Consider the following 26855-nt stretch of genomic DNA (forward strand, 5'->3'; position numbering starts at 1 on the left):
AGGAGCCCAAATGGGAAATGGCTTCTAAGAATAGGCTTATTTGATCCTATCATTTGAAATTTGAAATATTTTATTTGGATATATTTTGAAAAAGACATTAAATAAAAGACACTTACAGATAAATGTCAACTGTAGAGTTTATTATTTATTTATATATATATATGATATAGTTATGATAATATATAAACAACAGGAGCAATTTATAGTAATTCCAGTGAAAGCAATACTGTATTATAGTTGCTCTTCAACCTCAGTGACCATACTGGTAGGAAAGAAGCTGCTTCTTGTCCAGTTTTGGATGATGAGGGGAACCAAATGGATGAACAAATAATCTTGTCAAATTTCACAAAGCAATGCTGTATTTGTGAAACCTTGGCTTCACAGAAATTCACTAGATCATGATCAATTTACGCAATTTCTGTATACTATTTGTTTGATTCAGAAACAATACATATGCCTACAAAACCAACTTCTTAATATGTTTCCCTGGACATCTACTAAAGGCAGCCAAAAACCCAAAAAGAAGAAAAGAAAAATAATACAGAGAGAGCACTTAATCAGAATATACTAACAGAGCATCACAAGCTCAGGCGATGAAACAGAGATGGAACAAGATCTACCACAGACCATGCTAGGCCAGCATACTGGAGAAGCCTAATGCCGGTATCAACGTCAAATGAGGCCTGGCCAGAGAAGAAGAACAGTTTCTGCAGATAGCTCGGTTGCTTAGTCTCATCTGACCTTTTACCTGCATTCGAAGCACTTAATGTCGGGATGTAGCTCGTTGATTTTATTGGGACTCCCAAGGTGTTTGCTACAATAGGAAGACTCCATTTTGCAAGGGCCTTGCTACAAAACTTCACTAGTAGTATAGTGGGAAGACCCACCAGTATTCTTCCCACAAAGGCCAGGGTTGTGAGTTGAGGGGTGAAGATGCGCGGAACATTGTCATGGTGAAACTGATCAAAAGTTTGCTGGATGCCGGTTACCTGTACAACATTCATTACAGTTATTGACAAAAATCTATAACCAACAAAAATTTTATCAAAAAGTTATAAGCTGCGTTCTCTATGAGTTTTTTATTTTCAATTTTAAAATTTAAATTTATTTTCAATTTTTTATTTTTATAATCTATTTCTAAAAAATTAAAAATATGTTCTTTTTTGTCATTTTAAAAAAATGTTTCTTAAAACAAAAAATTAAAAAACGCGTTTATTTTAGAATTTAAAAAAAATATATTTTATGATATTTTATTCAATAAATTTTATTATTAAATGATAAAATTAACTTTATTTAATAAAATTTTACTATTAAAATAAAATGATAAATTTGATTAATAAATTATTGACTAGTGATAATTTATATTAAATATTATTATACATAATATGTGTAATATACTTAATAATATATTATATGTTATCTTATATTTTTAATTATAATATAAATATACTATATTTTTTAAATTTTAAATAAATATATAATTTTATTTTTAAAATTTAAATATAAAATTTCCTTCTTTTTTTTTTTTTTTTCCTTTTCTCTTTTAGAGCCAAAACATGAAAAATGGATTGTGTTTTTTATGTTTTGAATTTAAAGATTGTTTAGGTTAATATTTTGTTGTTTTGAGTTTTTTTACAAATTTTTTTCTTATTTTTAAAAATGACAAAGTAAACACATTTTCATTGTTTTAAAAAATTAAAAACTTAAAATACCTTGAAAACAACAACAAAAAACGCAGCCTTAGTTTTAGAATAAATACAAAAGAAAGGGTGGTTTCTATTAACCTTTTCCGTCTATAAGTTAGTTTTATTTGCATGCATTTATTGTCATTTATTTTTTTTATTAAATTTTTTGTGTAAGATATTACCCTACTCTCTTCAAAGTTCAAATATGAATAGAAATCTTGACCATACACAAACACTCTACAACAACTTCACCGTTCCCTAGTATACTAGACTATTACTAGCTGAATTATGTCCATCAACAGGGTTCAGTAAGCAATTTCAACAACCATGCTTTGTCAACATTATTAAGAATGATCTCTATATGTTGTGTGCTCTAATTACAATTTCAAGGTACACCTCAAACTTCAAGGAACTCAACACGGCATTGAAGTAAAAACTGTTGTCTTGCAACCCAACTTACCAATATCTCAGCAAGGAAGAGTTTATAACGTGGTATTACAAAATTGCCTGTTATATTCTCAAAATTTGAAGTAATGTCTTTGACGGCAAGTATAGAAATATCATGCAGAAGCTTGCATTTATTGCAATTTTAGAATCTTAAAATATAGAGCATCCAACCATCCAAGACAGCTGATAATAAGGTGCATCTGGTGCAGACACACTTAATAATCCCAATATCTTAGTAAAATCTTGGAATGCAATTCACCTTCATGTCTGCCAAATCCCACGGGAAGAGAACATGCTTTCGCATGGTCAGAGTTTAAGTTGATAACAGTTCCAAGGTGGAAACATGCGACGCTAGTCAGAAAAGCCAGGGATTTCCAAGGCTATCACAAGTTTTGAGATTTGATAACAACCTGAAACTAGGGTTTTGAAGGTAGAAACAATCAACTGCTAATGAGAAGAGCCAGGGATTTCCAAGGTTTTCAAAAGTTTGAGATTTGATGACATTATGACAACCTGAAATTTATCTCCCAAACAATGCGACCTGAGTTCCTTTGTATCTGACTTATCATCTTATGCACATATCTTATCATCTAATAGAAAACAAGGCCTAATTGTACTCTTTCATATCTTAGCTTATTATTTCACAAAACTTGCAAATACTGTGTAATTGGTTGATTTGCAGTCATGTAGCAACTGCAAAGCAATGGTGAAGTTCTATACCAACCCACCTGAGCTTGGTTCCAAGTTCCAACCACCAAACAGATGTTTGGATTTCAACAAAAGCCCCCCACCGCACCCCCAATGCATGTAGACTGAAAAATATTATTAAAATTGTATAATGTGTTGGGTGGTTTTGTACATGACTGGTGGTACCAAGGGCCAACAGGGGTCAGCCACCCCTACTGAAAAATAAACATTAATTAATGGTAACTTATTAATTAGTAATGTGATCTATTAAATATATTATCTGGTTCTTTCATCAATGGTGGTAGGTTGGCCGAGTGGTTTAAAGGCATAAGATTTGGGTTTTGCGTTAGTAAAATTATTGTTAGATTGGAAAAATAGGGAATAGTATTATTTCTTTTGTTTTCTAATTTATTTTGTTCCCAAAACACGAGATCTCGTAGAAGAATATTATAGATATGTATTGTTTTTTTTTATCTATTTACATAAAAAAAAATTATCAATACACTTTTGCCCCCATTGAACTAATTTTCAGGATCCGCCATGAATAGCACATGATGTCATTAACAATCAATTGTACTTGCAAAAATAATAAATTATGTTATGACTTTTACTATCTTTGATAGTTTTCTGTAAAATAATGACCAGAGTTATCATTTTTCGTATCTACCACACACAACTTTTCAGTTGCCTTCTCCTACCATAATAACCTATAAGTGCTTGGGTGAAAAGGAAAAGAGATTCTTAAATGAAACAAAGCAATACAAAGTATCAAACAGAGAAAGAGTGGATTGTGTTGCTTACAATTCCCAATGCAACACCATCAAAAGCTGTGTGATACTCAAAGCTTGGAGTTGGAAACTCAGGTGTTGGGTAGGCAAACAGCAGCAGTAAGCTAAGGGCAGCCCAAAACGATGTAACTGCAGCAGAAACAAGTGTTAATGTACAGAACAAAGAAAGCCGCAACATCACCAAGTCCACACCAGCATCCGCTTTGATTTTGAAAATTTTGATTTTCAAAATCCTATCATTTCTTTCTTTCTTTTTGCTGCATAACTTCTAGAATTTCAAATGTCAACCAAATTTCACCAGATGGCATATGCTAAAGCTTCCAGTCTTTAGTATTCTTATTCTATATTTTACGAGCCCATAGTGAGCATTTGTAAGATGATTCAAACGAAAGCATTTCTAAGAAGATTCACTCAAAGTTGGGTCCCTTCAGTACTTAGCACAAGGGTTATCCGCACTTCCCCCTTTTTTTCCCCCAAAGATGTTCCGGACAACTCAAACCCGTGATCTTCCAGCTAGAAAGAAGCAACCTTTCAACATGTGAAACTCCAGATGACTTGGATCACATTGATTCATTATGCCAGCTAATTACGATAGTATAGTTATTTAGCTCATAGTCTTTGGCTACCTTTACCTTAAAATCTTTATTTTCTAGTTTTGAGGCAACCATTTGTTTTTGATAAATCATGGAATGAGGTCCCTCTTCAAACATCAATTGACAACAGAGAAAAAGAAGAGAGAAACCAGAGGTAATGAGAATCCTGCCTAGAACTTCCACCGTTCACATGGTCAAACCCTTGCTTTCTATTTTCTTTCTTTCTTGTGCAAAGCTGTTCTTTTATGTTGTCATTTCAGGAGCTTTCTCAAATTTAGAGGACATGCAAAAAGTGAATCATTGTTAGTAATTCCATTTGGTAAAAGCTGGTTTGACATCTACTATTTCTTCAAAGCCTGTTCAGTATTCATGATTCTCTTCGTTTACTTTCAAGCGCCCCATTATGACGCCTTCCACAAAAATTATCCAGGACTCTCTAGCAGTATTCTAAAAGGCGCTAGGCGCTAGTCGGGCACCTAGGCGGAGCCAAGAAAAAATTGATTTTTTTTTAATTGGAGAAACTTGCAATAGAAACCTATATATATATATATAACCAATAACCTTACTTAATATTCAAAATAACAATAACATATCATGCCATAACTGCAGAATAATCAAATTAAAACAATAAAATAGCAAAATAACTTTTGTTTTATGATATAATGAAAACAGAAATTATTTTCTGCAAAATAACCAATACCCTCATATAATTTTTTGTTTTCAATCTTCTTCATCATGTAAAAAGACATATATTATATATAATTAATAATAATTAAAACTAAATATATATCTAATATATAAATAGAACAAAAAAATAAAATAAAATAAAAAATAAAAAACAGAAATAATGTAACGGAGAGAAAGAGAAACCAATAACCAGAGACTCAAGAGAGAGAAGAGAGAGAGAGGTTACGAAGGAGATGGAGCTCGCTGGCGGCAGAGATGGAGCTTGACAGCGAGGACGCGGCGACGACGTTCAGGCAACGAGGAGGACACGAATGGCATAGAGGCAGTGTTGATGAAGCTTGATGGCGATGATGGAACTGGAGGCAGCGATGGTGGTGAGTATCGGCGAGCCGAAGGCGTTGAGGCAACAGCATTGAGGCAGCGACAGCCTTGGGGTGAGAGGGGAAGAGGCTGAGAGACGAGATTAAGAAATAAAATACCCTAAAATCGGCTGATATATAAAGCAAAAACTTGGGCGGCCCATACGGTGCCGGCCACGTGGGCCGATTAATCAAGCCGACGCCTAGGAGGCTCAACTAAGGCATACTCGGTGCGGCCAGTGGCCGCCTAGCGCCTAGGCGTCCGCCTAGAGCGATTTTTAGAACACTGCTCTCTAGTCAGCCAAATTACCCCTTTTGACCATTCTCTGCTCCAATAGAGAACTCTTGTTCTGATCAAAATGTAGGTGTCGTGTTTCTTACTTTGAAAGCATCTCCACATTGGATGCACATATCTCCCATGCTACCACTTAAATATTGTATTTTCATCCCAATTCTAAGATAGAACAAACTTTGAAGCTTGTGGTGCCAGTTAAACAATAAGCCCGTTTAAAAAGTCTTCTCAGCTATTGAGTTGGCCTCACCTAATCCAATGTTCTTCTTTCGATTTGGAAGCAGGGGACTACAGCCTTAGTCAGATTAAGTCTGCATGCTTGTAAAGTTGGAGCAATTCGGATAACCTCCTACCTCATCTAGGATGTTCTTCGAACTGGTCATTTTGGCTCCTCAAGACCATTTTCCACCTTCAATATATCTTACATTTTTTGAAAGGGGGAGAAGCCTTTAAACATTATGTTTTGAGATACAATACAATCAAACAAAGGAAAATTGTTGCCAACATTTTCAGATTTTTCTAATGCAATGGGATAGTGTTGTGCTCAGTAGAATGATACGTACCATTTTGGCCTGAAACAATGAAACTGTCAATGTATTCGTTAACTGTAAGCCAAAATGCCAGAATGGCTAAACCAAACACAAGACCACCTACGATGTCAACCAAACTGTGCATGCCAAGGTAAATCCTTCCTAGCAACAGAATTAAATTTCAGTTCAGATTACAGAAACAAAAAAGTGAACTAGTCTTAAAAGCAGCCAAGAACATGGGAGAAACCATAACTTACCAAAGCCAATGAGGCTGACAAGCAAGCAGACCATGGCCAGTCCCACAACCTGGGTCAAGGCATCTGTATTTTGAGTACAGGACATGACGTAGTGGAAAAGGTAGCTGGATCGCATGCAAGAAGAGTCCAATGGTTAGTTTTACATTGTAATCGAAGGCTGAGGCAGAAGGTGAAGCAGTTGCTAGAATGAAGTGAGCAGACTAACGAGTACATGCCACAGCAATTATATGAAAGCATATTCTGTGTAAGTGTACTTATGTAATGAGTACAAGTTATATCAACTATACATAAAGAAATTCATAACTACCAGAGAATAAATACTGCTCATGCATAGTTTTTGTTAATTGCCTCAGGAATTCATTGCTAGAAACTTGGCTTCTCTACATAACATATGTTCTAATGAAGCTCACATCTTATGTCATACAAAGCCTTTTTCCACATTATATCAGATAAATACAATGTTCATGAAAAACCTACGCCACTTAGACACCCTAGTAGCTTGTTCCTTTTAGGGTTTCCCTTGAGAAGGAAAAAAAGCCTACATTTCTTCGGCCTAAAATGCACCTAAAATAACACACACACCCCTTAAAAAAAAAAAAGAAGAAAAAAACTGTCTATAGTTGTCCTCACCCAATCTCCACCCAAGAGATAAAAAGAAAATAGAGAACAAGATGAAGGAGAAATCTCAATACCCAGACAAGCAAACTGTGTTGAGAGTGTGAGAAGAAGGCAATCCATATTCCATTGCATTCTCTTTCTCATCTTTGGTCGCAGTCACTCTCCTAACAGGTGGACAGCTGGGTCTAGGAGCTGATATCACATCCTATTCACAGAAAAACACATCATTCAGGGTTAAGCTTGGGTGCAAACTCAGCCCTCTCTATCTATCCAACATCAAGTAAATAAATAAAATAAAGACCACCGGACTATCCACAAATGAATGATCATTTCTAATTTAGAAGGACTACCTTTATACAGTTTCCCAAATAATCACAAAAAGCCATCAGAAGGGTCATCTGCCTGGCCAATTTGCCATGCCCACTCTACAATAAATTGCCAACAAGAAGCACAAAATAAATTCCACATGAATAATTAACATGAGCGTGACTGGGCACCGTGAGACAGAAGGGGAAGCGAAATGGCATACCCAGAAGAGCAAGGGAAGAAAGGCCGTGTAGAAAGGCACAGAAACAACGCAAGACAGCCCTGAGAACAAAGCATCCAACCACCCATGATGGTAACTCTGCAAAACCCCAAAAGAAACTCAGAATTAAGAAATCAAAAACAAAATCAAAATTTAGGACATGGGGGGCCAAAGGAAATATAAATATGTATTTGAAGACAGAAGATCGATTGATCAGACCTGGATCTGGAGGATGATTGGAGTGTCAGAGGCGACGTGGCGAGACACCCAAGGTTGGGTTAGGGATCTAAGCTTCTGGGTGACATCAAGTATTGAAGAAACCACAATCCATGAAAAAATTCCACACAAGAATGTCAGTTGCCAGCCGGGTACAGTTCCCATTCCCTCCCCTCCTGTTTATCTTGCCCCTCCGTTCAAAGAGGGAAACCCAAAACGCCGAAAAAGTAAACGGATTGAAAATCCTCGGTTGGACTCACATGGGCTTTGACGGGGAACCAGAAGAATGGCGGATGGTTCCCATTTCTTCAACCCTTGATTCGTTTATTGTGATATTTTTGAGGTTTTTTGAATTTTATTCACCATGGATTTGGCTGGACTTGAGCTGTCAAGACTCAAGACTAAAGCCATCACGACCACAGATTCACAGAGTGGTCCATCATAGGACCTAAGCAGTTTTTTCTTACTAATTCTTCCTTTGAAAATTCAATCAAAACATATTTACTAAGAAAATTTAATTAAAAATACAATTATTGAATTAGATTTCACTTATGTTATGGACTTATTAGTTTTTACACTTCTTTAGAGATAAATTAAAATTGAATCATGCTAGATTTATACTCATTTTGTAAATCTTGGACTACATAAGAGGGTATTATGACCAAAATACCCTGCGCCTTACATGTGCCTCATGTGTCTCTATGCGCCTCATGAGGGGCTTTTTTATCATAATATCCCTTTATATAGTCTAAGATATATAAAATGAGTGTATCAATAGCATTTTTTATTAAAATTTGTTGGAGTTTAGAAATTAACTGAGATTAGTAATTACGCTTTTCACATTTTTTTTTAATTTTTCCCTTTTAAATTTGTTGAATCAATATACAAAATCATATATAAATATAGAACACTGTCAAAACTTTGAATTTGGAATCTAGATTTGTTGTTTCTTTAACTGTCTCTTCAATAAAAAAAAAATCATGTCACCAAATTAATACACATCATCAAACAATAACTAATAGTAATTAATACACATAATGACATAAAATTAGTAATTTAATTATTATCCCAAACAATAACTAATACACATCATTCTTTAACATTTTTTGCCATGATGTGTATTAATCATTGTTTGGAATAATAAAAAGTTTAATATTTTTTTGTCATTAATAATTTAGTAATATGTATTAATTTGATGATGTAATTTATTTTTATTAAGAAGACAACTAATGAGATAGGAAAGAGGGACAATAAATATGAACTATTGAATTTGTACATATTTGAGCTATGATCATAATAAGATGAGAGTAATTTATAAATCTCTAAAAAATTATCTATATTAATATTTTTTGTTCTTAAATCACTACGTAATGACAGTTTTCAATAGGTAAAACTCAAGAGACATTACAGAAATTAACGAAACATATCCTATTATATAACAATTATATCATATCACCTATTAAGATCTAATATAAGCTTTAAACATATATTATTACAAGTCTCGTATCCACTTAAAATAAGTGATTTGGTCCAAAATAACAAATAATATAGACTCAGCACATTTATCTTACAAGACTCTAATTTATTAAAAATTAAAAAACATCTACAATTGAGCCCAGTTAGTAGAAGCATTTTTGTCTACAAAGATGGCTTTTATCACGAATTAAAGCCACATCCAAATAAGCTACAGCCATTGCAAATTCAATATCCTCATTCCAGGTCTTATAATTGGAGCCTTCCACCATTTGAATTGTGGCAGTGTTATTGTTAATAACAAAAGTAACTGTTCAATGAAACAAGGCAAAAGTCCACAATAATAGGCCTATGGTATTGACACATTATAGCTCGGCAAAAAGTCCAAAATATAACCGACTTATTATATATTTCACCCATATTAATTAAGTTTCGTAAACAATGGAACAAGACGAGTGTTTTCCCAAACCACATTACTCTAAAACCCACAATGTCACAGATGAAACATGGGGTTGAGAAGAAAATGCTAGTGTTTTTTAAAATAATGTTATTTATCTAGAGTCAAGTGATACATTTTCATTAGACAATAATAAAAAGGTACAAGTGTCAATATTTATTATGCACATTTTCATTTTCATTATCCAACGAAAATGTGCCACCTAAATTTCATTCCCAATTTAAATAAATAGCAATTCTCCATTTTTTAAGTGATGAATACATCACATGACTTGTGTCCCCATGTCACATGCAAGCATAGTAGTATTCTCATTAACGAGATATTAGTTATGCATAATACCAGGTAATTATAATTTTTAGTAATGACAATTTATAATTAAAACATAACAAAATGTAGATTATGAGTGAAAAAGCAAATGCATCCATCACTGCATACTTAGAAAATAATCACCTTAAATATACACTTAGAAAAAAAAAATCATGTGAAATAAGATAAACAACAAGAAAGGAAGAGAAAATTCCAACTATAAAATTTTCAATAGTCTTAAATTTTCTCAATTCCAATGAGACTATTGGAAAGATTGATAGATAGGGGAAAAAAAATTTAGGGTGCGTTTGATAGGCGTGGAAAATGAGGGTGGAATTCGAATTCCATCTAAATTTCAGAAAATTCTATCAAACAGTTTTTCAATTTCATGAAATTCGAATTCCATCTTAATTCAAAAAGTGTAAATTTTCCTTGAAATCAAGGAATTGGAATTTCTAGGGATTGGGATGAGAATTGAAATTTCATGAAATTAGAATTCCATCTTTATTTTCCACCTCTATCAAACGCACCCTAAGTCATGTTTGAGTTTTACTAGAAACTAGAAAGGATAATAGATGAATTAATAAAAATGAATACAACAAATTAAAATTTTAGGTATTATATATACAACTGTTCCATAAAACCTCGAGCACAAAATCCCCAAAAAAAACAAGTTAAGAAATTTAACGAGAGCCCAACAAACAAGGCAAAAGGTTCACAAAAAAAAAAAAAAAAATTAAAAAGGACCATAAATCTAATGGAAGAAAAATCCAGGAAAAAAATATCAAAAGAAGAATTCAAAATCTTGAATTTTATATGTATTTGAAATTGGAAAAGCCAAGGAGCATCACGAAATAAATATTCAATCACAAAAAATAAAAATTAAATATTAGGATTCTATATTCATGTAATACCACATTTCAAATCAATATACAAAATCATGTACAGATATTCAATTACAAATACAAACATATATATATATAATGTGTGTTGTCAATTTGTATGATCTTATTAATAAAATGAGAATCTCCATATATATATATATATATAAATTAAGAGAACACTTATTTTCCTTTAAAATTAAAAGAATTGATAATTACAAGCTTGAATTATAGATCCAAGATGCAAGCACTGAGACTAGTATTGATAACTTGTATAGATCTAACAAGAGTTTTAGGAAGGAAACATACAGTAACTTTGATCCATACTTATGTTTCTACTCTAGTAATCATATAATATAATAAATATTCTTCAAAATAGAAGATAGAGGCTACCTTCCCCAACTTATTAGGGAAAAGAAAGAAGAAAACAACATTTAACTAATTAATCAGTCTCAGTCTTTCTATTTATTACATTTTGTTGCAGGCACCACAAGTCAGTTCCATTCTATTATTCATCAGGGACGCATCCCTCTGCCCTTCATCACATGCCTCCTTAGGCCAGGTATGTGGACATTTAAGATGTAATCTTTCCAATCTATGCTACCCACATCAAATCCAAACTCTTTCCTTTCTTCCTCAGACATGCATTCCATCAAGCTCTTGGTGTTGCTGTTATCAAACCTGAAGAAGAAGAAGAAGAAGAAGAAGAAGCATGAATTGAATTCTCTTAAAGTTTTGCTTCAACGCAAAGCAATTTTGCTAAAAAGAATGGAAATTCAACAAGCCGAGCATTCTGATGTATGGATGCAGTTGACAAGGGAGTGGGTTTTGGTTTTCTGGGTGTTTTTTGCTTACCTTCCAGCATAAAAGGCGTAGGGCTGATATATTTTAGCCAAGTACTTTGCTTGCTCCACTGATTTCCTGCAAATGTTTTCGAGCTTCTGTGACAACTTCCCTTTGGGAGTGGGCACAGCAGTTAGGCCACTTCGTTGAATCGAGTCTCTCCAGAGGTGAGAGGAGAAATCTTCCATAGAGCTGAAGAGCTGCATTACTGGAACATGAACCGGCCTTCCCTTTGAGTCGATGCATGGCAAGGAATTGAAATGTTGGTAGAGCAAACTGGCAAGGTCTTCGAAAACTAAGGGGTTTACAACTGATGAAGCAATCTGGTACACGTTACTTTCTGATTTTCCAGCTGCTCCATGCTTCGCGATTGCTGCCAAAGTTGCACTGGCAACCATATCTGCTGGGACCTGCAAGAAAATTGTGTCGATTTAGAGACCAAGGGAAGCTTAATTATTAGATATATATATATACTTGTCTTGATTGTCACTGTCTCCTATCAAATGCCACAAAACTAAGGATAGCTTAGGCTCTTCATGAACTTGAAATAAAAAATTGGTAAATTAACTGAGCCTGTGGTGGTGTTTTATTAGCTAGAACTGTTTAGTGACCATGAAAATATCAACAGAATATATTCTGCTTACTACATCAAGAACCCCATTTGGGTCAACCAGAAAGCCAGTGAGCTGCCCTTTCCCATAGTGCAGAATAATTGGATCCATCATCCTAGAGGAAAAGAGAGAGATGATACGATTATAACTCAAAGAATTGATAGGATTTGGTTGGCGATAGTCATTTCATAGAACATATTTACCTGTTTCCTTCCATCCACCCAGGGAAAGGTTCTCTACAAGTGCTCTCGATAACACTAGGCCGAATTATGACCACTGGTATTTCTCCTCTCATACTGTTGATTAACATTTCTCCCATGGCCTTAGTGAACACGTAGGTATCTTGCCACCCATGTTTCTGTGCCCTGCAGGTTGAATTAAAATGCTCATCAATACAAGTTGTGAACCTGTTTCACTCCCAATATGATAAAAGTTTGGTGTGCCTTTTTGAGGACATATAGAAACACAAAAGTTGTTGATGGAATTCTGTCTTTTAACTACATCTTCTAAACATTTGAAGGTTCCAACATTGTGTTCATACTCATCTTCACAGAAAAATAAAAGATTAGTTAATTAAGATATCTAGAAAGAGTTACTGGAAAAGGGGGGAAAAGAAAAGGAAAGAAACAGTTACCTTTCCAAACCCAATTCTTTCATTTTTTGAGCCATTTCATTGTCGTCAATACTTCCCTTCGAATCTAAAACCAGCTTCAGCTCATCTTCAACCCTCAGAGTAGGGAGGGAGCTGTTTGGGGTTTCAAATATGACACTCTCCCTTGCAATGGTATCGCCTTTACAGAATGGCTTTTCCATGATTCTTCCTTGTCTTTGTCCATTAACATAAGCTGCAGTATGCCAATGAGTTGAAGGCATTCTATTTGGAAGTACTTAAAACTAATCAACGAGCATAAAATGTTACAAACTATCATGGCCTTTTTTGGCCCATATATATAGCCCTTCATTCATTGTGAAGATAGTCATTTCAGAATCAGTATCATAGATTGCAGTCAATTTCGTTAGCAGTTGCAAAGGAAAAGAATTTGACACCACTGGATCCAATAAATGCGACGTCTGAGCCACTACAAAGTTATCTTGGTATTATTCAAACTTCTTTTTTTAGGTAGGCTGGAAATACAGTAGGATTTTTCTATACTTGATTTGGATTACTCACCTGTAGATACATGCAGGAAGACCTTAAGTTTCTGGCACTTCTTGGCAAGGCTGATAAGACGACTAGGGCCTCCCGTGTTTATGTCAAGAGCAACATCATACCTGCAACTTTTAATGAAAAACCAAATTATTGGCATTTGCAAATGTATTTGCACATAGTACCTACTAATCGCAATTTACAATAACAATTGGAAAACTTAAAAATATTCAAGTTGCACAACATAACCTTTCATCAAAAGTCGTATTAGCAGCAGAATTTACAATTATGTCAACCTCTTTCGTGATCAGATCGATTACAGGTTCATCTAAGCCGAGATTAGATTCACAAACATTTCCCAACACAGGAACCAGCTTGTTTGACATGAAAGCTTGGTAGGATTTGCCATAAGTTTCTTGGAGACACTTGAAGAGTTCAGCATTTATGATCTGTAACACAAGCATATATATATATGTATATATCAAATGAGATATGGATCCCTCCAGACAAGGATAAAATTTGAGAAACTTAAGGCATGTTATCATGAAAAGAAGTATACTTCATTTTCTAGTCTTTGCATGGCAGCTTCTTTGCTTTCTGCCTTGATCAAGAGAAAGATCTTGCCAACATCGGGCACCGTCCTCAGTATCTTTTCTATAAGAACTGAATATTTACAACCCAAAATCAGAGGGAAAAAACTTGGATTGATTCCACTAATAAAGAGAAATAGAACAGAAGAGGATTAAAATCACGCCACAATAGAAGAGAAGGCTGAAAGTTTACCTTTTGCCAAAAACCCAGTTGCACCAGTAATGAAGAAACTTTTCCCTCTAAGATATTCAACAATTCCAATTCCAATTCCTTGTTGCATCTCCACCAGGGATGTGGCAGGTCCACCATAAGGCACCAAATCCTTCACTGTAGTACTCTCAGCTGGCTGCTGGTGCGTCCCGTTTGGTGATAAGACTATGCTTCCTGCTGCATCCATTAAAGCCGTGCCACGTTCATTGCCCACCAATGCTTCTCTTTCTGTCAAAACTGAAGACAACCCACTAGATTTGATGGAGTTTCCACTGCTTTGGCAATGCACGACACTCCTCTTGCTCTTTAACAAGCAGCACCACTCACGCTTATCATGCAATCGCACAAGTTTCTTTGGTGCCGCGGAGAAGGAAGTCAGAGAGAAAGCCTCCATACTTCCCAAGAGAGGTGAGGAGTGAAGGGAAAAATGGAGGCAGACTAAAGTTTGGAAGGTGAGAGGATAGGTGTGCTGAAACCCAAACTAACCAGTAACCACTTCCTAGGCGAAAGAAAGAAAATTAACTTAACAAAGAAAAGGGGTATAAGACATGAGGTTGGTTTTGATTTGGTTTTAGAGATGCAGGGGTGAGAATAGAATAAGGGGTGGGTTGAGGTTTTAAGGGAAGAGAAGATGGGAGTTAGGAGAATTACGAAATGGCTCTCTTTTTGCCTCCCCCTAACACTTCTCAACAAACGGCTAAGTTGGAGGGATTTGCATTTCCCTTGGCTCAATCACACATGTACAACACCAAAAGTGTAAAGAGAGCCAACCCCCCCCCCCCCCCCCCCCCCCTATTTCCAAGTGTCACACTGGCATCACTCATAGAGAAAAAGATTAGACTCCTGATGTATAGGATTCATAAAGAAGATATTGATGTTTGAAATGGCAATAAAGCAACAGACTCTGTGAATGTGTTTTGAATGTGTAGTCCATTTATCAAATGACCTTAGTTTGTTTACAACATCTTAGCCTAGGCATCTACTTTCATTAGGTACAGTTTTTTTACACTTTTTTTTCATTTTATTGAAAGTCAATATTTACCTGCCTTTAAGATAATTGACCTCCAAGTGCAATACAATCTTTTTGTGTGGTTGGAATCATATCTATGCAAACACCCCTAGCAATGTAAATGTAATCATTGGAAAATCCTGTTAGTATAATGAAGGTTCATGCGAGCACCATAGATCATAAAAATGAGGATCCGGCTCCTCATGTTACTAGTAATATAGAAGGTCATGTTGCTTTAACATTAGCCTTTGATAATGAAGAAGACTAAGATTTAATTAACCATTAAAACACATTAGCCTTTATGCATCAATTAGAGGCCATTAAAACACATTAGCCTTTATGCATCAACTAGAGGTTACAAAACTTGAGGCATAACAAATGTCACTCAATTTAAGGATAATTTTCACCCCCTTAAAACAATGCAAAGGCTAAGATGGTTATTCCCAAGAATACAACAAATTCTTTTAAAACTCGTGTGCACTCACATTTTTGAGGATGAAATGTGTAGCAAAAAACAATAAACGAACCCAGTAATATAGTGGTAGAACAGCGAGAACAGGGATGATCGAAATAGCTAATTGATTTCGCGTGTTACAAATGCAACAAGTGCATTTATAGGCAAGCAATACTAACATTGAGAGGATATCAATAGGTGAGAAAGATTGATTCATATAGATAAAAGATAAAGAGAAAGGGAGAATAAAAAAAGAATTGGTCAATCGAAGGCCTATTCTTTCTCTAAGGATGAAAACCGATCAAAACCTTATCCTCTTAGGTAAAAATTAGATCAAGATAAATTCTGTAGAAGAAAAAAGAAAGCCAACAAAAGGTTGCAATGTGTTTGGGGGGGGGGGGGGGGGGGGGGGAATTCTCAATTTTGCCTTGGGTTGGCTCAATTTCTTGGACATGATACTCAGTTCTCTCACAGTTTTCATAAATTAATGTAGACACAATAAATATAAAACGAAGAAGAAATGTTTGTATCCAACTAATGTGAGATTGAAAGCACTATAAACCATTTGAAATACCACTTACTTTACAACATAAAACACATCAACGTTTATGCATCAACTAAAGGTTACAACTCTCTCTCTCTCTCTCCAACACTATTACACCCAAGCAACTAGTAACTAGAAGAATCTTTTGGCCACTTACAACATGAGGTCCCTCACTTCCAACGATAAAAAGAACACAAGAGTTCAAGAACACCAACTTATTTACATGGTTTATGAGACAAATCATTGTTGGTTAGGAGGGGAGCAATTTCTTTTTCCTCAGACAAAAACCCACCCACCAGCCCTCCAAAAACAAAGAGGGGAAATTGAAGTGGAAACCAAAATGTAATTCAATTTTGACAGGAATATCCAATACTCTCACTAGCTGGATCTTGAAATACCTGCAGAAGTTTAGGCATCAACTAAGTTCACATTCAGCTCTCAGCAGTAGCTTCTTCATTAGCTCGGTTCTTTTTAGCCAGTGGCGAAAATTTTACAAATATATATGGCTATCCAGCAAAATAAAGCTAATAGAAATAGAAAGAAATAATCAGAAACAATGCCAAATGGCATTCTAAAAGGTTGAATCTTAATTTCATGGCTCAGTAACACCCATCCAATTGATACAGGGAAAACCATCCAATGACCTTCCATGTTAATAATGGCAAGGATGCTTTAATCGCCCGATGAGCACCTAAGACAATGGCATTCAAATCCAAACCCCTTAGAAAGGATAGCTTGACGAGCATCATGATCCATGCTTGCATCAATGTAACAAATCCGCATCTCTTCACCTGCAGTGCCAAGCAACTAAATCAACAATAATACCTAGGCCTATTTAAAAAATTCATGATACCTTATTATTTCATCTATAAAACCATTAACACAGTAACAACAGGTTAAAATTAGAGTTATTTCAAAGTAAGTTTGTGGAAGATGATATTATCATGTCATTATAGTTTACTGAAATATGATTATTTGATATAATTATGACTTTGATAAGGACAAAATTGGTATTCCGCCAAAACATGAATTAAACAAATTTCTCCTGTCAAGTAATTTATAGGTTAATTAGTTGCACAAGTTCTTAAAGGGGCATCTTTAGTTCATCAAACCCTGGTATAGCTTCCTGTATTTGTTCAATGGAATTAACAAACTCAATTTCATTTCATGGAAGATATGGGAGGGCAATCAAAGTCTTTAAGAACCAATTTTCTTCCTTTACAATAAAGGAATGACCTAGGAATGTTATATAACCAAGTGAAAATTGTCTAATAATGAGGCATATTAGACATAAATTGTGTCTAACAAAAAATGAGACAAATAAAGTGATATAGGCAGCATTTTAGGCAATGCAACATCAAGAAGAGAGAAAAAAAAGTGCTTCAGTTTAAAAAATTGAACTAAATGCAATGATCTATATAATCTTGCTCACAAATAGGACGCAAGGCAGTTTTTAAAAAATTCAGTTCCAGTTTTGTAAATAAAATTTCTGTTAAAACCAAAATAACTAGAATAATATGTATAAATATATATTGTACTGTTTTATATAAATACATACATATCATATAAATGCATAAAATGTTTATATTAGTTTTATAAAATATCCATCTTAATTAGTATATTTACAATAATGCCACCCTACTTTCCACATTGAATCTGGATTTATTTAAATGTAGCTTGTTGTAGTGCAGCTTTCATTGTAGTGTTAAGATGTTTTAGCTCCAAAAAAATTGCTTTCTAATAATTTAAATTTGTAATTTTTTTAAAAAATTGTCTTGAATAAATTTGGTTATTTTTGGTAAGTCGATTTTTTTGGTCATCTCAGTTTAATTGGGTAGTTGTAAAAATCGGTTCAGTTGCATTAAGAATATTTTTGTTTTTTTCAGTTCAGTTGCCAAAGCACCCAAAAAAACTAGATACACACCCTATCTACTAGCAGCCAGACACCCTATTATACTAGAAAATCAGATAGGAGGAAAACCATCCGAGAGAGGAGAGAAATCAGATAGGAGGAGAACATTCAATTCATACAATAATTCAAGTGTAGCTTCATAGCACACCCTATTCTACTAGCAGCCAGACATCCTATTCTACTAGCAACCACAAAACTTGACATTTGCAGCCACCCTATCCTACTAGCAGCTACAACAATTGACATTGGCAAATCAAAAAATGAAAAATCACATTTCCTATAATCTTCTCTCATGGACATTCTTTTAGCATATTAAACTATGTACGATGACCTCTTAATTAAGCCAATGACCCTGCGAACTTAAAAAGAACATCAGTTGAGAGAGGTCAGAAATCCATTTTGGGGGTCCACAAATATGACATTTAGGGTTGCTTCTACTTGTATTATGAGAAAGCGACCTTTCCTTCTAACAGCTAAGTTACATTGAGGACTACTGCCAAAATCAGCACAGAAAGACACCAAGAAATAAAAATAAAGAAGGCATACCAAATGTACCTGCTTCAATATCACAAAGAGCCTTCACTCTTGCATCCGTATTTTCTATCCATAAAATGTGTGTATTTGGATCTGCAATGAAAATTTACAAGGAGCTACTTATGTGGAGTGAGTGTTGCTGGAATTCAGTTCTTCTGAAGATGCGCAGAGCTCCATACCAGACATACTCCTTCAGTACTAAACAGAAAGCTTGTCCATCTCAAGATGGAGTTTGCTCACACGTCTATTTTCCTCTGTTAATTATTTATTATTTATCTATACTTTTGGGGGAAGAGGGCATGTGTCAAACAAGTCTGACTTTGCTAAAGCAACAAACTATTATAGGCATAACTCCTCTTTAGACCCCCAGCCAAAATTGCTTTAGCCACTTGGGTCGACCACATACACAAAACTAACCCATTTCATCTTCTTTAGCTTTGAATAATGTCAATTGCACATTTGTATATTTTGGTGAGTGACCAAAAAGAGGTGAGCCTTGATAACAACAATATGGATTGCTTTTTTGTGACTAGAAAGGCCACCAGTTCAAGTTGTGGAAACAGTCTCTCTGCCTTAATTTTTTTTTTTTTTTTTTTTAAAAAAGGAAGGATATACACAAATACGACCCTCACAAAGATTCCCTTTGGTGAATGACCAATAAAACAAGAAGATCATGATATTGGAAGTCCACAGAATGGTAAATCAATTCATATTTTCCAACTCCTCAAGTATGCTATGTTTCTTGAACTCCACAAGGGAAGTGAAGCATTTTATTTTGGCCTTTTCAAACAGGGAGACTCCAAGTTCAGAAGAACACGATAAAGCTTACCACAATCATGATTATAGAATGAAGGGAGCATATACACAGCATTTCCAACAGCAGCTTCCACTTCTATTAATGCTGCCGCTGATGAAATAAGATCTTCATATGAACCTCCAGCCAATTCTACACGAAATGCATTAATACGAATTCGTGCTAGCACACCGATGTACCATTGCTTGGTGAGAACTAGTAATTCAAAGATAAGTGATTATTCAAACTTAACTAGTGTTCCCATAGAACAAGATAATAAGAAATCATTTCAGACAGAAGTAAGAACAAATATTTCCCACACACACAAAGGATACATGCTAGTTGTTCATCTCTGATATATGCTTCTTCAAAGGCAGTCCTTAGCAATAGAAACTCCTTTTCCATCTGACAATATCAATCTATAAATTGATAATGAGAAATCAAAGATGAAAAAATATCCAATTCAAAGTCGATGTAGTATTTTGTCACTAACATCATTCCTTGTACATTTCAAAATCCTCCAAAAACATGTCTCAGATATCCAAGAAGAACTTGAATATAGTTCTGATAAAAACAGTTTAAGAAAATAAAATTAAATAAAAAAAAGATTTAGTATGTTAACAGAGTGAAAGTAAAAAATTCATGCAAGATGATCATATTGCAGCACAAGCTAGGATGATAATGTGCAAGCTTCTTACACAGATCACTCTATAGTAATCTTTTTAATAAGTTACAAAGAAAATGGTCCAAGAAAATATAAGAACAGATAATCAAAATTGCATCCCCCAAAATAAATAGGGAAAAAGAGAATGCCTATATTCTAGTATCACTCAGTCTTGAACCCAAACAGGGACTGGCAACAGTTGACTAGGATTACATAATCTTACATGCCCTTATGTGCCCAAGAGAGTTGAATATTGGCATGCATTATTGCTACTATTACTTTCTCACAAACCCATTGCAACTCTGTTTGAAACCACAGATAAAAGATAGAACCCAAGGTAGCTAATTCTTATGTTGCCACAAAGCTGTCTAATTGTGTGTATTGGGCTCGAAGATAGTAGATATTGGGTTTGTACACTATGTGAGCGCAACTTCCAATAAATTGTGGGATTTGAACAATCTTAAGGGACCATTTCTGTTGCTTTCTTTTCAACAATGAGACAAACCTATATTAACAAGAATGAGACAAACCTATATTTAACAAGAAAAAGATGGAGCACCTGATTGCGCATTAAGTCCCTATGTTTTTACATTAGCTATGGAAACAATCTCTTTGCAAAGCAACAGTAAGGCTGTGTATGATTAGTGGTTAATTTTGTAAAATTTTGTTATAATTATAACCCCCGTTTTGATTTTAAATTGATTTAATTAAATAGTTATGTGTAATATATATATATATAATATATAATATATTATAATAAACATGTAAATATAATATATATATTATAATATAATACATATACTCAATGGAGTGCATGCATGTAGCATTTATATAATATATAAGTATATAATATACCATATAATATATCATATAAATATATACATAATATATAATTTAATAACACTTAATTGTTTGCTTGTAGACATGAAGAAGGTGGGTTTGGAGACTCAAATTGGATTATAGTCCATAAAGAATTAAAACCCATGAAGAATTAAGGCCCAACTTGAGTAACCCATGGAAGATATTATTTGGAGAAGGCCCAAACATTATTTTTAATCCTAATGAATATCAAAAACCCAATTATAGAAATTTCTTTTTTATTTTTTTAAATATTTGTTTTGTGAGTGCTTTATTATGTGTGTTTTTTAGCTAAAATTCATTTAACTATTAGGTGTGTATTATAGCTAAAATCCATTTAACTTTATGAGTGCTTTATTAGGTGTGTATTTTAGCTAAAATCCATTTAATATTAGGTGTGTATTATAACTAAAATCCATTTAACTTTAAGTGTGTGAGTGCCCATTAGATATAATTATGTCTAATTGAATAATTGAAATTGTGTGATTTGTATTGCATCTTGTGGGCTATAAATAGCTCACTTGATTGCATTTGTAAGTGTGATTATTATTCTTGAATCAAAGTTTAGTTGTTTCCTTAGAATTCTCTTTTTGAGAATTGCTTTTGTTCTCTCTTATTTTCTCTATTGTTTTCTTTTGTGATCTTACTTCCTTTCTTTCTTCTTTTACATTCTTATATCATTTATTGTTACTTTATTATTCACAGCCTAAATAGCTGATTAATTTATGCCTTTAAATTTTTGCAATTTTAATTCTAGTCTTTTAATTATCCACCGCCTAAATGGCCGATTAGTTTCTGCTATTTTAATTCCTGTCATTTAAATTTTGTTATTTAAATTACGTCATTTAAATTCCTGTCAATTAACTTTCAAATGGAAATGAGTAGCTAAATCTAATATTGGGTTAAGGCAAGGACAGTGTCAAACGCCAATGATTCCCAAAGAAAGCTGCGCTTAAAATGAGTGACATTAATTTAAATTTCAGTATGGGTGTATAGTAATTATTAAGAAATCACTAAGTTTGGATTGGAGCGTAAGCCTAACTTAGAGCTTTCATGCCATGTATGGAAGTTACTAGAACTGGAAACACTATCATACCCAAACCCGGATGATTGATTTAGTTGTTTTGTGTATTAATTGTAATTGAATTTATGGTAGTTACTTAAATTAGAATCCCGCATATCATGTATGGGGATTGCTTAAACTAGAACTATCATTATCTCTAATTGCATTTAATAACAAACCCTCATATCTGAAATTAAATTAATATTACTAACCTTGTCTGCTAAAATTTGGGAATCAACGGGTTGGCGCTGAAATTGTTTTAACCCAAGTACTATCCAATTTCATATTCTCACGTTCAGTATTTATTTCAATTTCTGTCTTGCTTTATTTCCTAATATATGTTGTCTAAAAAACCATAAAAAAATCTTGTTGCCAATTTGTCCAAATGCGTGTGCGTGTGTGTGACATTCTTTTTCTTTTGCCATAAATAAATCTCTCAGTGGACAACCTGGACTCATCCAGAAAATATAAATTTAAATTTGGACTACAACTGCACTCGTACACTGAGTATAAACCTCTCACCAAAATAAATGAAAGAAAAATATAAAAATTTTATTATGTTTTGTTTTGTGTTTTAATTGCAGGGTGAGAGTGCAGCCAGTGTACACACACAAAATAAAAATAAAAATAAAAACCTCCAAGCAGGGAACTTTGTGCGCTAGAACACCCTTTTTTTGTTCAAGATAAAGTTGGAACTAACTAGATATATCAATAGCTCATGTTATGAGCAACTAATAGTTTCCTAGTTGGCAACACAAAAACAAGAAAAGGCTAAATTGTCATTCCTTGTGTCTTTTAGCAAGATATAGCAAATAAAAATAAGAAAAAACTAACTGCTTTCTACTCCTGACTGTTCCATTTGAAATCTGCTAGTCACAAAATAAACTGCTTGTAAGCCTCCTCATACCTGTAAAATCATCTCAGTAGATAAAATAGCAGGTTGAAGTATATCAAGACTGTCTGCAGTAGCAACCCCTGATACAACCATACAAGCCAGCCTCTTGGCTAGGAGTGGATACTTCAATCCCTGAGTGCTTCAGAAACAGACATTTTGGAAAATTTCAGTGTAAGATATGTATTGTCTTTGAGTACAAATAATCTGACAGCATAGAGGACTGCAACTATAATCATGTCTTGTATTAACAACAACAGAAAAACCTTAATCCCACTAGGTAGGGTCGGTTACATGAATTTTAGCCTGCCAATCATGCCTATCCAAAACAATCTCTTCTATAAGCCCATTAAAACCTATGCCATGGCTAAGAGTTTCCCACCAAGTTTTTTCTTGTTTTCCTACCTCTTTAACTACAAACTTCTCCCATTCAATCCACTTTCAAGTTCCTTTAATCTATGTTACACGGACTCCTCATTTTCAGGCATTGTAGTGGTGTCAACATGACATGACACAGTACTGGAACAGGATATGCGATGCTGGCTATCTCCAGTCGTATACAGCTGGCTCCATCTGTCTGATCTCAAAGAAACCCCAGATCTGGGTTTCGAGCAAACACAGATCTGGATTTATAAGCAATGGCAAGCTTTGACATGCACAGAGCTCTAAAGAAGATATCCACAAGTCAGAGCTATTGATATTTTTTAGCACTATAATTTTATGATACAAGTCTAGAAATCAAAATTGTTTGAGCATGAAGTGATAGAATCCAGATCAAACTTATGATAAGGAAAAAATCTCAGGAACAAATTAAGAAACAATGATGGCACAGATCCTTCTTAACCTTACAAATATATGGGAAGTTAAGGTTTGACAAACTCTCATACCGGCAATAATCATGGAAAGCTGACCAATCTGCTTGTTTCTCAACTTTATAGAATACCTAAAGCCATGAAAAAGTACAAGGATCAAAATCAGTGAAATTAGAATATAGAACCCAAGGAAATTTATTTAAACCAAAATATAATACCTTTTACCCTCTAAAAAAGAAAAGAAAAAAAGAAAGTTGTTCTTGGCTGGATCATTACCATGTGAATTTCAAATTCAGAAACTACACCATACTATATTATCTAAATTAAAAAGTGCTAAGCATTTCAGGGGCAGTAATAAGGATGGTTTTGGCAAATCAGGGGTATTTAGAAAAAAAAAAAATAAGTCAAGGTTAGACGTAGGTAAAAAGCATTGACAAACTGCTAAAACCAACAAGAAAATTCACCTAAGAAATGGGAAATAGAGATCAAAGACAAACTACATAAGAACCAACAGTGGTATGCATTCAAGAATAAGTTTTGATGCAATCTTTTCTCAAGGAAGGGTCATATTGAAGCAAAAGAATAACAAGTCAAAATAAGGAAGGAATATACAAATAAATTGTGCGCAGCAATGGAATGGTTCAGCTCTGGTCAATTCTGGACTTGCAAATAGAGTACTTCCCCTCAATTCGATTAGATACCCAACAGCAATATATCAAGCCTTAATCCCCCTAGGTGGGGTCAGCTACATGAATTATATTCCCCAATCATCTCTAAACATGATCATACCGCTATAACTCAAAACATACCAAAGAGTTTCCCACCAAATTTGATTGGGCACCCCTTACAATGAAATGGCATACAAATAATTGAAGAGAGAAGGGATGTTTGGCTGCACTATTTTAACCTCTTGTGCATTCCTGAAAGTTGATGAGAAAGTTAAGAACTGGCCTAAAAAATTGTGGACAAACATACTATTTGTATATTGCCAAAAGAATTTATGCAAATCATATTATCATACCATTTGCATGGTGGTAAAATTGCAGAGAAATTAGGGCCAGTGCTTGGACCAGCCAACATTGCTAAAAGTTGGCCAATGGACAAGTCACAGACACATCTGGTAGTATAAGAAAACCAAGTGATTGGGGGTTCATTTAGGGTTAGAAAGATAGGGGATATTGTTGTGAAGACTAGAGTTTTTGTACATAATGGATTGTTGGGAATTTAGAGGTAAATAAGGTTGAAAAGATGAATTTTAGGGGCTATAAATAGGTCTGGAAGTAAGTTAACAAATTGAAGATTAGGGAAGAGACAGATAATTAACTTCTAGGCATCACACTTAGGGTTAGAATTGCAGCACAAAATTCAAAGAAAGTATAACTCGCTAGAGAAAACATTCACTACCAAAAAAATAGTGATTAAAATGGTATTCATAAAGCTCTAGTACAACATGCTTAGAGAAAACTGTAGGTAAATATTCCATTCACTACTAAAAATAGAGATTAAAATGGTATTTATAGAGCTTTAGTAATGCTATTCCTATTAGGATTAGGAAAATCCTTCACCTATTATAGGAAACTAAACAAAAATAAAAATTAATAATAATAAGACTAGGAAAAGACCATAAATAAAACCTGAAGACATAACTACAGTTACCAAAAGGCCCTAGGAGACATCTATGGTGCACGGAAACTTCTCGAGAACACTGTTTTGGCATTTTTGAAACATTTCCATTTTCTAAACACTAAGAAATGTTTATGGGCTACTTTTGCAATCTCAGAAACTTTTCTCGCCCATTTCGTAATATTAGGTAAATATCGGTCCATGAATAGAGATAAAAAAAAATTCGTCTGACTCAAAATTTTTAATTTTTTTTAGAATTTGTTTGAATGTATTATGGAATTTATGTTTATTTTTAGATTAAATAACTATTTTTATAATTTTCTATATTAAAAAATATATTTACAAAAAGACTCCTATATTTTTTTTATTTATGCTTTTTCCTCGTTTTCATTTCTTACTTGTTTTTGAAAAATGATGTTTTCTCATTTCCGCTATTGTGCAACCTAGGGAGACATTATATAGAATGAAAAAATGCCCCAATGCATAAAGCATAAAAACTAGGCAGAACAAAGCCCCTGGGAGGGTCCTTCATCCAAGACATCCCAGCTTTATGCTTGCGCCTTAGAACTAGTTTTAGGACAGCTCTTAGATGTCTTTAGGGGCTGCTCACGGCATCCTTCATCAAGCGTGGTGCTTGGAATAAGCTTCCGCAGGTGAAAAAGTATGCCTTCAACAGGCCAACTATAGATGATTCCACATTGTCTAGGCTTGTTTGTTAAACACTAGAGAACCAGCTAGCCTTCTTGCAAATGGCAACATACACCCCATTTATCAAGGAAATTGGTAAGCAGGCATACTGATTCAATTAGTAAGGACCATAAGAACACGTTACATTAATCAATGAAACTGGTTGCTAGACCAGGGTTGCATAAAGGTATCAGCCAAGGGGCACCATTTGTACAAAGAACAAAATAAACCGAGAGAGAAAAAGCATCGATGACGACGACCCCGTCGTACCTTGGATTGCTGTTCGCATTCTTCGCTGCAAAATAAGACACCTTGAGCTGCTTCAGACGTCGAATTGCTCTTGAGCTTTCGGAGGCACGAGTAGCAAACGCCAGTGGTCACGGAGAGAGAGGGGTGAGAGACGATGGGTTTGGCCGTGTGGATGAGTTCACCGGCTCCGATCATTCGGGTGGCGAACACTCCTCTTCCCGCTGACCCGGTAAGCAAAACCCGGATCGGGGGCGGCGAAGGTCTACTCGGCTTGGACTCGTCCAGCGCAGTGGTGGTGTAGAAAGAGAAGAGTAGCTGAGGTTCCGATCGCCGGTTTCTGAAATGGAAAACCCAACGGCCATTACGGACCAACGCCAGCATCTTCCGCTTCTGGGGCTTACAAGCAAAGAGGACGAACAACTCCACCTTGGAAACTGGCCGGCGAAATCTAAACGGGCTCAAGACCAAGTTTAAAACATGGGCCGGGTTGTTACAATTGGGCTCTTTGATTTGGCTCAAGACCAAATTTAAAACATGGGCCGGGTTTTTTTTTTTAT

The 26855-nt window shown here is 34.7% G+C and overlaps 3 protein-coding genes across 3 annotated transcripts; all 3 read right to left on the minus strand.

Moving 5' to 3' along the window:
* Positions 1–357: 357 nt before the first annotated feature.
* On the minus strand, positions 358–8077 carry LOC127788674 (lipid phosphate phosphatase delta). Its single transcript, XM_052317233.1, has 8 exons — positions 7689–8077; positions 7473–7568; positions 7294–7368; positions 7018–7148; positions 6326–6429; positions 6102–6230; positions 3621–3736; positions 358–989 (listed from the first exon to the last, which is right to left on the minus strand). Exons 1-8 carry the CDS (start codon positions 7848–7850, stop codon positions 579–581), a joined length of 1224 nt encoding a protein of 407 aa, XP_052173193.1. The 5' UTR covers positions 7851–8077; the 3' UTR covers positions 358–578.
* Positions 8078–11051: 2974 nt separating this feature from the next.
* On the minus strand, positions 11052–14925 carry LOC127788956 (fatty acyl-CoA reductase 2, chloroplastic). Its single transcript, XM_052317674.1, has 9 exons — positions 14187–14925; positions 13963–14066; positions 13653–13852; positions 13428–13528; positions 12891–13101; positions 12460–12621; positions 12290–12371; positions 11658–12055; positions 11052–11483 (listed from the first exon to the last, which is right to left on the minus strand). Exons 1-9 carry the CDS (start codon positions 14596–14598, stop codon positions 11318–11320), a joined length of 1836 nt encoding a protein of 611 aa, XP_052173634.1. The 5' UTR covers positions 14599–14925; the 3' UTR covers positions 11052–11317.
* Positions 14926–16205: 1280 nt separating this feature from the next.
* LOC127789250 (histone-lysine N-methyltransferase ATXR4) lies at positions 16206–26737 on the minus strand. Its single transcript, XM_052318101.1, has 7 exons — positions 26320–26737; positions 23815–23870; positions 22943–23069; positions 19786–19855; positions 19487–19666; positions 18679–18750; positions 16206–17002 (listed from the first exon to the last, which is right to left on the minus strand). Exons 1-7 carry the CDS (start codon positions 26677–26679, stop codon positions 16884–16886), a joined length of 984 nt encoding a protein of 327 aa, XP_052174061.1. The 5' UTR covers positions 26680–26737; the 3' UTR covers positions 16206–16883.
* Positions 26738–26855: the final 118 nt, after the last annotated feature.

Source organism: Diospyros lotus, chromosome 13 (assembly GCF_014633365.1).
Source record: "Diospyros lotus cultivar Yz01 chromosome 13, ASM1463336v1, whole genome shotgun sequence".
Taxonomy (NCBI): Eukaryota; Viridiplantae; Streptophyta; class Magnoliopsida; order Ericales; family Ebenaceae; genus Diospyros; species Diospyros lotus.

What these genes read in the sequence shown, in the direction of transcription:
- LOC127788674 (XM_052317233.1), bottom strand. Translation starts at nt 7,850, where the DNA reads ATGGGAACTGTACCCGGCTGGCAACTGACATTCTTGTGTGGAATTTTT. An exon ending in TTCTTCCCTTGCTCTTCTGG is followed by an intron (nt 7,369 to 7,472) that starts GTATGCCATTTC and finishes AATTTATTGTAG; the next exon opens with AGTGGGCATGGCAAATTGGC. An exon ending in CATTGTTTCAGGCCAAAATG is followed by an intron (nt 3,737 to 6,101) that starts GTACGTATCATT and finishes TTTCTGCTGCAG; the next exon opens with TTACATCGTTTTGGGCTGCC.
- LOC127788956 (XM_052317674.1), bottom strand. Translation starts at nt 14,598, where the DNA reads ATGGAGGCTTTCTCTCTGACTTCCTTCTCCGCGGCACCAAAGAAACTT. An exon ending in AACTGGGTTTTTGGCAAAAG is followed by an intron (nt 14,067 to 14,186) that starts GTAAACTTTCAG and finishes GTAAATATTCAG; the next exon opens with TTCTTATAGAAAAGATACTG. An exon ending in CAAATGGGGTTCTTGATGTA is followed by an intron (nt 12,056 to 12,289) that starts GTAAGCAGAATA and finishes ATTTTCTTGCAG; the next exon opens with GTCCCAGCAGATATGGTTGC.
- LOC127789250 (XM_052318101.1), bottom strand. Translation starts at nt 26,679, where the DNA reads ATGCTGGCGTTGGTCCGTAATGGCCGTTGGGTTTTCCATTTCAGAAAC. An exon ending in AATGCGAACAGCAATCCAAG is followed by an intron (nt 23,871 to 26,319) that starts GTACGACGGGGT and finishes TCATGGCTTTAG; the next exon opens with GTATTCTATAAAGTTGAGAA. An exon ending in GCTTTCCATGATTATTGCCG is followed by an intron (nt 23,070 to 23,814) that starts GTATGAGAGTTT and finishes CTGTTTCTGAAG; the next exon opens with CACTCAGGGATTGAAGTATC.